Consider the following 13,362-nt stretch of genomic DNA (forward strand, 5'->3'; position numbering starts at 1 on the left):
TCAGAGTTGTAAAGAAAACTTTATAATTTCAAAAAAATTTTCTACGCACATCTTAGCGCAGCAGGGTTTCTTCACAAAAGATATCTTTCGGCAAAATATTCTAAAGACGATTCTAAAAGCATTTCCTTATAGTTTGAAAGCAATTAAAGTAACGAAAAAATTTTTGGAATTTTGAAAACTTTCTTAAATTCCAACATACTTATTTAACGAATTATCTGCAGCATGAATAAAAATAATTACACAAAATAATGAATATATTCGTAAAAATATAATATTTATTTAGTACAATATACTTTTTAATTAAAGCTTACAGGCATAATATTTTTCCGGAGACAAAGTGCAATGTAATGCGTGTGCTGTAAAATCGAAGTAGATAAAGAAAATAGTTGAACACAAAAAAAAGTACGTTAGAGAAACCAAGTTTCGGTGCGCGTAGAACGCGCTTCCCTTTCATTTACATCGGCCGGACGATCGGCCTTGAACGATTCTATCGAAATCGAAGAGTCCTGCCGAAGGCCAGCCTGAAATCCATTAATTTTTATGCGCCCGGAAACCATTTGTCGATCCCACGCGCACTTGGGCCGCACGCTCCATGATAGCGGCATTTACGAACCATGCAACTATTAATTATCCTTAAACGTTACCTGAACCTATCCCAACCTTGTTCAAATTACCACCGGGGAAACAAAGAAGCCGGCATGCATTTCCCGGTAAGCAACGGCAAAAAAAATTTTCACTCACGCGGTCTATATGTTTATTTTTTCGATTTCATTTCCTCCAATTCCGCATAAATTAACGCACGATTAACGCAATTTATATTATATAAATATAATTACATTTAATATTGTAATATTATATGAACGCGTATCGTGGCGAAGAAATTTTCGCGGCACAATTTTCTAAAGTGAAGTTAAAACGGAAAGAAGTTCCGGCAAAAACGGCGGAAGACACTTATTTTCTAGAAGGGAGCCGTCGTAGATTCACGCTCGACCGAGAGGATAATCGATTGGCCATTCAACGGAATTAGTCGATCGGGACAAGGTGATCGATAATATACAGTACAGACATATACGCGCGCCAACATGTGATACAGAAACTCACCGACAAGGGAGAGACAAAGGATATTAAGAAAACATCCTCGTTCTATGGGTTTCTTCGTTTCCCTTTTCCTTCTTTAAACAGAGCTTAGAATCGGATCGGATTCATTTTTCACCGGAATGTCCATAATAATAAATGTTATTCTGTGTCGTATCGTACTAATTGCATTTTGTATAGATTAATGCAATTTAAAAAATAAAGGATTTTATAAATAAAAGATAATATTTTTAAATATAAGAAAGAAGATTATGTCTGATAGTTTTTTTTTTAACATTTGTTAAAAAATAAATTTATCATTTTCAATTCACCAATTTTGATATCGTATTCAACGACTGTTAAAAAAGTCTTAAATTTAAATAAATACAATTTAAAAATATTTGATAAATTCTTATTAGCTTAATCATCACTTTCCTGCAATAAAATCCATATTTATAATTATAATTGATAACAAATTTAAATTTTATTATAATTAATAGTAAATTTAAGTTATTGAAAGTTTTGAAAAGATGTTTAATTTTGATTGCAACAAAAATTTTCCAATGCGTCACATATCATAGATACAACATGGTAAAATATAATTAAAACAACAAGCCTTTTCTTTCAATTGTAATTTTCATCGCAAATTTATGCTATAATAGAGCAATTTAGAAAACTAAAATCGTACTTAGCGTGAAAAATATTCAGAAATTCTCTTTCTTTTATTTTTTTTATTAAATTGCATTTTTCAATGAAAATTATTATTATCGATATTGCGCACATCATTTTTTAATCATCTTATTATAATAAAGTTTTTTGTTACAATAAATTTGCGACGCATTTTTCCACAATATGGTTTCATTATTGCAAGAAAGAGAAAAAAAAAAGTATTCGAAGAGATCAAGTATATAGGAAGTAACAAAATACGCTCGTTTCGAGCGCGTCGCGCGCTACTGTGAATGATAAATCTACTTCAAGGATAACACCCTCGTCATTGGCGGAGATAATGACCGGCGGATCGGCAGAAACGACAGGAATACCCGAACTGCACCCATATACCTGCGGGCGCGCGAACAAAAGAGAGGATCCGAGCATCCGTCTTTTCCTCTACCTGGACGAACAAAGAGAGACCCGTAACGGAATCAACCCTCGGCGACCCTTCCATAGATAATCCCGGTTCTCGCCGAGAGCCGATTTCGAAACCGTGCGTCGATCTACCGTGGGCCCGACGATTGTAGTTTGCCGCTAACAGCAGTTTCGGCATTAATGAGTCGAACATTTCGTGGAGAACAATGGATGATAGTGCTTCACGAGTCACCCGGTATAGAGACTACGCGACACGACCCCCTACCGGGTTGATCGACGAAGAGCCCTTCAGCGCAGCCGACGATCAAAGAAGCGCAATATTGTGTTCCCCGAGTAGATTTGGCAAATCAAAATTCAAATCGCTCCGAAAGGGAAAGGGAAGCAGCGTTCTGCCGATCATTCGGATAAATTCGTGCGAGAAAGCAAAACAACGGAAACGATGCGCGATAAAGTTTGCTCTTTGAAAATATAGAGCCACTTTAGCTCTACAAAGACAAAGAAGCTCTCAAAAATTATTTCTACGATTATTTTTCCAGTGATAAAAATGCAACGCAATAATTAATACGCCGATTTCGATTTGTTCATTTTCAGAAAAAAAAATTTTGTAAATCTTTGAACAGGAAATGAAATTTTTATATAATGCAAGTCTCAAGAGTGGGTCAAAACGCTCGAGATTTCCTCGAGTCATAAAAGTTTCTTATTCTTAAAAAACAAAACTTTCAAGTCGACGTCTACTTGCATCAGGCGTATCGTCACTTGCGACATTCCACTTTCATTTTTGCAACATTTTAAACATTCTCATTCGAGAAAATTCTAGAGAATTATTGACTGCTCGATGAACGGTTGAAGAGATTTTACGTCGTAAAACCGCGTCAGGGACTATCGTTTGACGGACGTGTAGAGCGATTGTTGAATGAATGCCTGACGTTTTATCATCGAGAACGACTCTCACAATCAATCGCAACGCATAGTACGGTGTGTGCCTAATCTTAGTACATACTAGTATCCACCGAGCGGCGCCTCCGCTCACGGTCAATGACGTGCGTCTTCTGGCATCTACGCGTTATCCGGCATGACGCCATATCGACCCTGATTACTCTCCGACATCATATCGTCTCGAGTCCTCGGCGTCAAACGTGTCCCGCGAGAATTTATCTAAGAAATTCATAGGGAAATAAAAGCAAATTTCATCTCATCAACAGGAAAATCGATCTCAAATTTTCATCTCTCAAATTATACGTCAAATATCATTTCTTCACAATTGTTTTTATAATAAAATTTTTTTCATTCGCCAAAAGTGCGAGCCATTGGAAAAAGAAAATTCGAGGAAAAAAAGAGATACGCAAAATAACGGCGGTGACAGTTCCCCGCGCTTTTCCGCGGAGAGAACCTTCGGCGAGAAAGTGTATCCTTCACGCACGCGTCGTAAACCGCCTCCTCAACGAGTCGCGCGCACACGTGGTGGGGGTGCTTGGAGAGGGGAAAATCGTGACGTTTGGTGGGGGAGCCGGCGCGGCGAGCGGTGAGGGTAGACTGGGCGCGGCCTACGACGGGACCGCGCACACAGCGCGTGTTATAAAAATAATATCAGTGTACCTAGCGCGTCGAGATATCCCCGATAACCGATATCGCCACTCTAGGCCTTCGTGCGGTCCTTCGTCTCCCCCATGCCCCTCTCTCCCTTGTCGTACGCGCGATACGTACCGGTAACGGGAAGAGAGCCTCCGTCTGTAACATCCGCGACGTTGATCCGTTGATCCTCGCGATTACGAAGAGCGGCTCGCGATCGAATCTGGCTTCGGAGAAGAGCGGGACGAAAGGTAGGGATACGTTCGTTTAACGACGCCATTGACAGCGTGGACACCTGAGCCGGATGCTAGATACGATAAAAGCGATGTCATTCGTATCGGCGTAGCTCGCGGTACCGCGAGTTTGACAAACTCTCTCTCTCTCTCTCTCTTTTTTCGCACGATTGATCCACGTGCTAAAAGGCACAAGGACGCGTATATTTATGTGCGCGTGTGTGTACATACGGGTGTGTACATACATTCGCTTAGTACGCTCGTCGATTCCAACGACGACGTCCATCATAGCAGTGAGACCAGTGATTAGACAACGAGTACTCGGAATCGTTCCGGAATCGTCCCGACGAGCGGCCAATCGCGTTCGGGCCGGTCTACTCCGCTCGGTTGGTAAAAAAGCGCGAGCAGCTCCCATACGTCGAGAGGAATTCCTACGTCGGCCCAGAACATCGAGAGAAAGGGAGAGAGAAAAAAACACAGGGAGATATATACGGATAGGGAGTGAGGGTAGCCAGCTAGAGAGAGAAAGACGCAGGAAGCGGACGCGCGGACAAGAGAGATAGAGGGACGCGGCTAGAGAGAGAGAGAGTGTCCTAAGGGTAGGGGAGGGGAGGCGACTTGCTAGAAAGCTAGGTATCGGGAGGCGACGGGGAAAGCTAGAGCTCTTCACCACCCGCACGAGTTTCCCTTCAACAGTCGTCCGAAGTCCGAAGCGACACGCGGCGTCTTTTCTTCCTTCTCCGAGTGCGAGTGTGGACTAGTTATAGTTAGACAGTGCTCGTCGTCATAGCTATCCCTCATCATCATCATCATCATCATCATCATCATCATCGTCGTCGTCGATTTGGTTATAAAATCGTCGACGTTACCCCGTGGCGTGTATCGCGGTGTCGTCATATAACGTCGCCTAAGAAGGAGGGAGCGACGTGCTCGAAGGAGGGAGCAAAACGCGGGACGGAAGGAACGGAAGAGAACCAAAGAGAATACAGAGAGAGAGAGAAAGAGAGAGTGCGAGGAAGTGCGTGCGTCGTAATCGACGAGGGAGAGGTGAATCCTCGACGTCTTGAGAGAAATCTTGTTTTCGCAACGTTCCGGGATAACATCTCCTTGTGTCGCCTCGACGTTGAACGTGTCGCTCCGGGACGATCGCGCGACGAGGGACAGTGGAAAGTGTACCCTTTTTCACGCTTGTCGTCTTCCCTCCTTCTCTCTCCACCCCGGTGGTGCGAGAGCTCGAGCCAGTGTTTTTAGTGCCAGTGTTTAAAGTCTACCTCAAGAGATACGGCGGCTTGCAGCCGATAAAGCAGTTTAAGAAGTATTTTAACAGAAAGAGAGAGAGAGAGAGAGAGAGAGAGAGAAAACAAAATAAAATATATATATATATATATATATATATATATATATATATATACATATATATATATATAAAGAGAGAGAGAGAGAAAAGAGGAAATACAAGAGTGAAGCTTTACGTTTTGTGCGCGAGTTCTACGAGAGAAAGAGAGCAAAGTTATTAAAGTAAACATGTCTCTGGATAAGTTCGCGGAAGGCGGTGCGCTGCAGAAGGAGATGGAGCGTCTGGAGATCGAGGACAAGAACGGCGACAGTCAGAGGTAAAGACAAAAACTACTTAAGCGTTATCTCTCCTTTGTTAATCGCCTCAATCATCTCGATATCTCATGCATTGGTCGAACTAGATGTCATGTATCATCGAGCGTATGGAATATCATCAACGATAATATTTCCCCGCGCGTATATCGCGAAGTCTTACATGTGTCAACATAAAAAATAAATAATAGAAGACGCTTACTTTTGAACGGATAAATTATAATGAGGAGAGAGAGGGAGAGATGAGCGTTTAATGCAATGTTATTTTGCCGAGGCAGGGCTCAATATTTTCGATCCAGTTCCTCGGATCTGCCGCGATATGATTTAAACACTTTGCGTGAATAAACAACAACATTGAGAGCTTACGAGAAGTAAGCAATAACAAACCATTTGAGCGAGGTCATTCAAAAGTAATTGACCTTGTCGTTTAGGAACAGTTATATAATTTCGTGCGATTTATTTGATTATTGTTTAATATGTTTGGCCAAAATTTCAATGTGTGTGCGAGAATTTCAACGGAAATGCTTCGTTAATAATCGCGCATAAATTTTGATTAATCTAATGTCTAAATGTGAGGGAGAGAAGGAACTGTATGTATCTCCGCGATCGGAGCAATCATCGAGACAAGATATTCTCCGATTTGTCGATTGCGTCAGGCGCGATTGTTTGCGAATTCGTTTTTTAAGCCGCGATTATGTAATACAGCGCGCGAGCGTGAATTCCGGATATCGTTCGCTTCCGCTCTCTCGGCGCATCTCAAGTCTCTCTTCGTTCCTAGCTCTCTATATAAAGAAGTATGATATTTTTAAGTTTACTTAAAAACCCTCGGCAAAGCCTGATTTTTATTTGATGCATCAATACAATAATGTCGAACAAATCTGCATGAAACAAGGAAATAATATATTCCTTCAAATATTTTTTAATTAATGGTAAATATTTTTTTTTGCAAAAAGAATTTAATTATATGTGTAATATAATCTCAATATATTTTTATATCGCACATTTATGTTTTTTAATTTATTATTAAATTTTTTTGATTTTTTTTTTTTTTTTGAAAAAGATACTGACCAATTAAATATCGACTAAAAATTATTTAATTAATCGCATTCTCTCGCCGCTTGCGCGAGAGAAACGTCTCAAATTTACCTGACAATTTACGCGTCGCGTGTCAAATATAATGGCAATCGGCGAAATGATATTACGATTCAGTCTCGATCGAGGGCCGTCTAATCTCACCAGCGAGAATTACGCAGAGTCAACAACCTCCTCGATAAATATCGGCGATAACGTAAATCAAATTACGCACGCACGCGTGCGCGCGGGCGGGCGCGTCGTTCTCCTCATTACGCACATTCACGTATGCGTTACGCGACGGCGATAACCGCGCACTTTGGTACCGATCAGAAAATAATGAGAAATCATGTCCAAATGTTGTTATCGAACGAAAGGCGTAATGGCGTCGTACGTGATGAACGCGATTAAAAATCGTTAAATAATTCGTAAGATAGTTAAGCGATTAAAAATATTATTAAACAAATATATCGGGCTAATATTATAGATTATTAAATAAGCCCTTTTTCGCTATTAATAGCTTCCATTGTACATAAAATTATGCCGTAAATTTCCATTATCTTTTCAAAACTGTTGCAGTAACTCATCATATTAAGTCACTAAACATTAAGCAGTCATTCGTAGTCCATTTACGATAATTTGTTACGAATGTGTCACACTTTATGCGATAAGATTATGACGTTTCAATCATTAAATCTATATGAAAGAGATCCTTTAAGAGTATTCCCTGGTATTTTGTTGCCTATACAGTATTTAGTACTTTTTCTTTGGTCAGTTTTTGTCATAGCGAAAAGATTAATAGGTTCCAATAGAAAATAGTCAAGTCGTTCCATTACTCGAAGATAACAAATTGAATCCTTCGTACGGCGATTTTTTTTCTCTATAATTACAGGGAAGAATTGATTGCATATCTTGTTTTCGTCTATATCACGTATCGAACGTATCTTTCGAAATAAATCTAAATATAAAAAAATTAAAATTGCGATTAACAAATAAAATAGTAATTTGATTTTTTTATTTATTTTATTATCATTTCTTATATTTTTGGCATTAATTCTTAAATTAAAAAAAAAAAAAAATTAAATGGAGACTTTATCATCGAGATATTTGATTAACGAAGTGAAATGCATATTTAATTTTAATGTAACGCCGTTGATTTCTCGATTGGAGAAATTTGATCGTGAAAATTTCAAAGGACACGATCAATGGAGAAATAATTTCAATTCTAATTCTTGATGAGCCAGTTTCCTCGTTGCCTAAGGTCGGCCCTGATCTCGATGTTGCACGTGGCATGATTTCGTGGTTGTCCCTGAAACGGCGTCGCCATCGGCATGGTGGACGGACGGGAAACTCTTTTCGGCGTAAAGTTTATCACACATACGCGCGATGTTTACTTATCACGTTATCGCCCGATCGGAATTCTTTGATCGGGAAAATCGAACAGAGATACCGATCAAGAAATGTGAAAGTAATTTGAGAAAGGTTAATGTGCCTGATGCTTTAAAGTATCCCTTTGAAGAGAACGGAAGAACGTTATATATCTTTATTTTATAACTCTTTCAATCTTTTTACGTTTAAAAGAAATTATGTTTTTTCGGCGTTGTAGAAAAATTTTAAATTTAATGTCACTCAAAAATTACTCTTCGCGATTAGAAACTCTATATGTAATCTAAACTTTATTAACGGAATGTTTCATGAAATTTTTGAGAATACAAATATTTGATAAACAGATTTTGACAGATTAAAAGTATAAAAATTGTTACGGTAGGAAAATATTGAGATCTTTAATGTAAGAAACGATATAATGATATCATCGTATTTGCGATGGTAAATATTAACCGAAAATGGCAACGATATGGTGCGAGGGTGAGATATCGCGTACGTGACTTAAAGACTGACACCCCATAAAGCAAAAACGCAGCCGTGACTTATTCGAGAAGGTAGGATAATAGAAAACAAGGTCCGGGCAAGACTTTCTCTCTATAATATAACGCTATAAATATAACGGAGTATACTCACGCATTTACATACGCGTCTTCCTAAAATCGTCGACTTTACCTTAATTTTAATGCTTCCTTTACTAAAATTAGTTAATTTGGAAATCGATTTTTATCTCGCACAAGAATACCGTGGCACTTCCGACTCATGTTTGTTCATAAAAAATTTAAACCATTAGAATGAGATTATTATTATTATAAAAAATATAACAGAAAGTGAAGCTTAAAGTTTTATAAAGATAAAAGAAGAAAATGCATATATAATTCCAACGACGAATCCTGGCGACGCCCATGTGCACCCACGTGGGGAGCTCGTATCAGGTATACGCGTGCGTGCATGAATTAAGGGCCAGAAATAGTGCAGTGCAACGCGTACTCTAAAGCTGCTTAAAAATAACATGGGGAAATAGACCATATATGTACGGTTCGTTATATGCGACAAAGTCCGCACCGGAAACCGGCGATAAATAAATGGGCGGCAAAAGCAAGGGCGAAAGAAACGTCATATTAGTGCTCCGTATTTGGAAAAACGTCACTTCAGCGTGAGATTTCGTAAAGGATGTGCATTTAAAATATTGATACAAGGATTAAATTGATATATAAATCCGTTGAAAAATCGCGCTGATGATAAAATAGAAAAAAAAAACTTGAAAAATACTCGTTATAGTCGATTGTAGGAAAATCCGTAACTAATATTGTTGCATCTTTGCGAGGATATTTTGCGAATTTTATAAAAGCATCGTCGGGCTGATCAAAAAAAAAAAAAATAATAGAGGGTGAGAAAAAATCCGAGATGGGAAAGTCGGGACGTTCGAGAAAGAAAGAAAAGCAGCTTTATATATAATTTTAACAATCGAAGTCGTGGATTTGACGGATTCATTTTTAAAACAGTTATCATATGGACGGCAAAAAAAAAAGAAATTTGCTAGCTGAAAGAAAAAAAATGGAGCCTTAATCTGACGTGTACCACGCGAAATTTGTCTCGATCGCTGCGTAATATTTTTCTAAGCATGCTTGCTTACGTAATTTTCCATTACGTAAACGCGTGACGACACGCACGCATACAATTATATGTCGGGAATTCTTCTTTCATTTCATAAGTGCGAGCGCGCGCGCATATACAGTCGCGATTCTTTAGGATTCTTTAGAAATCGCGATTCGCGTTTTCTCGGATCAAAAAATATTTGTATAATTAAGTATATATGGGCAAGGAAAAAAAAGTATTCAATTTAATATGTTACAATTCTGTCCTCCATTTGACGAGCGATGATAGCTAGTAGCATGTCGATGACATTTACGATAAAAAAAGCATACATAAAAATAAGACAAATATTTTGTGATAAAAAAGACAGATAAAGTTACATATATAATTATTATAAGATTAAAAGAGATTAAAAAAATTAATTTATAGAATGATTTCAAAAATTTTATTATATTTTATGAAAAATGTAGAACGTACTTTCCTTTCTTCTCTATCTCATACCAAATTTTCTTCTGTTGAGAAAAGAGAATTTATTTCCGCTTTTTTCATGCAATTTTTATTAAGGAAGGAAAAGGAAATTCAAAATATCAAGTCAACAATTTACGCATTAAATGCGTAATATTCTTCTGTAATTTTTAAATATTTGCATCTTTCCCGCCAATTTATATAAATTAGACAAAAAGTCACACGATGTGAATACGTGGAACACTTTCAGCCGAAACTTTCCACATGAAGCGACCCCGCTCGTCTCCTCTCTCTCCTCCACTTCTAAATCTCCTAATAGTGATCGTCATCATCGCCACTCGTCGCCTCGCACGCATACACGCACTACGTGTCCGTATTACCGTGTTCTTTGTATCAAACAAAAGCTCTGGGCGATCGTAATCAACACTAAATCGAAAATTATAGATTTTCGCGGATTTTAGCAAAGAAAAATAAAAATTCGTTGAAATAAATTTTATTAAATAAAGAGTTTAATTATTTCCTCCAGTTTTAGAATACATTATAATGCAAAACGGAGAATAAAATGAGGAATATCGTAAACTTTAATAGAGTAAAGGCGAGACGCATATCGTGTTGAAATTCAATGAAGAAAAAATCGTACGCGATCATGAATCCATCCTGATTCGATGGAGAAACGATCAAAAAATTTATAGAAATATTTAGCACTTTCAGATCAGGAACGAAGGCGTAAAATATTATTTTTGCAATGTTTAAAGATTCGAAGAAAAAAAACTCGAGAAAAGTGTATGAAATGAGATTACATTCTTTTTCAGCGATGCTGTATAATTTTCTTTGAAAAACAATATAAACGTACATGCGAGAAAAGTGCGTGCGGGTGAATCGTACAGAGAAATGGCGTAATGGTTTCGAGCAGAATCGTGCCGCTAATTATCTCATTTTATTTTACGACAAACAATTCACGACGAATAACTATAATAAACTTAAGTGGCGAAGAAGAGCGGAGGACGCGATTTGTGGCATGAGAGAGACGCTACGCTAGCGGAACAACGTGCGTGACTTAAATTTGAAATGGACAGTGTGTGTGTCCGGATATAATACGGGACGATTCGACGTGCGTCCGTCGATTATTTGCGAATAATATAGAATATAAATGGCAAACGCGAGCGTGGGGGAAGAGTCTGAAAAATTGAAACGATCTGTGAGTTCCGAGTCCCTTGGCGCTAAGGTAACTGTCAGAAACGCACTCGAGATATGTCACGAGTCGAGCTGCCATTTTCTGTTGACGCAGCGCAACGATAGAGTTAGCATACTCGATTTAGACATCTTAATCGCAAAAGAGAGAAAGTGAGAGAGAAAATAAAATAGGATAGCGAAAGGACTGTGAATGTAACGATATTTAATATCGCGAAAAGCGACGGATTGGAAAGAGAAAAATCGTAAGAGTATTTGTTAATTTTCCTCAATATTTTTCGAGGCGGAGAGCCTCAACGAGACGAAATATCGTCACGTGTCATGTGGCATGTCGGCCAGATACAGCATTTCTACGTGGCGTTGTTCGTGGCTCTATCTTCCAGTGAAAACGCGTATCGCTTCTTTTTTCGCGTCGGTAACGCAGATATCTACGAGAAAGGAAGATAAACGCACGCACATTGTCATCGCGGAAAATTCTCTTTCCAAGAATATTCCTTCCACGTGTTATAGCGACTCAGTACGCTCGATAAAGTTATTTGATTGATTCTTCTTTCTTAACATTGGAATCGATTCACATTCGGAAAATTTATTTCACTCAAAATAATATTCAAATCTGTGCATGATAATGCGTGTAGAGGAAACAATCATTTCCCAACACTCAAGAAAAAATAAGTTTTCAAAATTTTCAATTTTTGAGCGCTAAATATTCCGGCTATTCCAACTTTTAAATGAAAATTCTGTTAACATAAAATCTACATTTGAGAAAAATCAATTGAAAAGAATAATATTGTACTATTTATCTATTTGAAATTTTTTTACATTTATCAAAATATAAAACTAGCTTCAAATTCTTATAATCAAAAACCAAATAATATTAGACTGATGGAGAAACCTTTGGATCGTTAAAATTAATGAAAGAAACACGTTGTGAACAATTTGAAATGTTTTTTTATGATTTATGATCTTTTTACAATTTCTGAAAAGAAATCAAAGAACCATTGTACAAAAAAATCTGCTGCGTTTTCCATTCTATACACTTTATCGCAGAAAAGATAAAAAAAACTGCTGAATGCAGGTTGTCGTTTGTGTTTAATGTTTCAAAGAACAGAACCGTTTTCTCTCCTCGCTCAAATTTTTCCGTTGCCTGCATCGAAAAAATGACATTTTTTTTTTGTTCGCCTGTCAATCCCGATGTAACCGCCATCAAAGTTTCTCCTGGGAAATCTCTCGGATAAAGAAGCCAGGTAGATTTCTGTTGGCATGTTTCATTTAATTCTCCTTTAAACGCTACGGGTGAATTTCCAGGAAGGCCTCTGGCGGTTTCTAACGATTTCTCTTTTTTTTTTTTTTTTTTTATTTGAACTATTCTCTTTGTCTGACAATGAAATCGAAAATGCCTAAGCTGGCTTTGTGCAAATACGAAAAATAACGAAAGAACCTGTGGCTCATAAACATTTCCATTGGGACAACTGTGTCCGTTAAGATTTTTTCCTCTAAAATTTTTCCATCTGCTCTAAGATTTTCAACCTACGGTGAATTTCCTGGAAGATCTTTCTGACGAATCCTATTTTTTTCTCCTCTTATTTAATAGGATTTTTAAACTTCTTTAGGTGATTTCAGAAAGATGCGACGGGTTGTTAAACGATTTGAGAATAAGCATTCTTTTTTGTATCTTTTTTTTGTTAGAGGTTTTCTTTATTTTTTTATTTTTCGTTTTTTTTTATCCTATTTCATTTTTCCACAGAGTTTTCTTTTTAAAAAAACTGATGATATTTTACGTTAAGTTTTATGTAAAGTTAATTCTCTCTTAGTGATCATTTTTGATAATAGAAGATAAATGGAAAGTAAGCATCTTCTCTATCAAATAACAAAAAAAAGAAAATGTCAGAAATTCTTTTAACGAAAGTAGATATTCAGCTATAAGAAATGATTTGACAAATATCCGTTTTTTTTTCAAATTTTATTGACAATACAAAAAAAAAGTTTTGATAAATATTAAGTTCTTTTATGCGTCCAATTTCTTTTTGCCGAAATATGTCTTGAGAGCGTAAAAATGGCGCCAAGAGGCATGACTCAAGATGGCAAC

General features: G+C 37.5%; 1 protein-coding gene across 5 annotated transcripts in view; it reads left to right on the plus strand.

Moving 5' to 3' along the window:
- Positions 1-13,362, plus strand: part of LOC126851399 (insulin-like growth factor 2 mRNA-binding protein 1) — an 83,380-nt gene that overhangs the window by 33,461 nt on the left and 36,557 nt on the right. For 4 of the 5 annotated variants that reach the window (XM_050595326.1, XM_050595330.1, XM_050595328.1 and 1 more), the window contains exons 1-2: positions 3,774-5,277; positions 5,393-5,575. The exons of the other annotated variant lie outside the window; for it this stretch is intronic. In XM_050595326.1, the coding sequence (XP_050451283.1) occupies positions 5,487-5,575 (89 nt within the window). In that variant the 5' untranslated portion in view covers positions 3,774-5,277; positions 5,393-5,486. Of the gene's footprint in view, positions 1-3,773; positions 5,278-5,392; positions 5,576-13,362 lie in introns of those variants that run through there. 5 annotated transcript variants of the gene reach the window in all.

Source organism: Cataglyphis hispanica, chromosome 8, assembly GCF_021464435.1.
Source record: "Cataglyphis hispanica isolate Lineage 1 chromosome 8, ULB_Chis1_1.0, whole genome shotgun sequence".
Lineage (NCBI taxonomy): Eukaryota > Metazoa > Arthropoda > Insecta > Hymenoptera > Formicidae > Cataglyphis > Cataglyphis hispanica.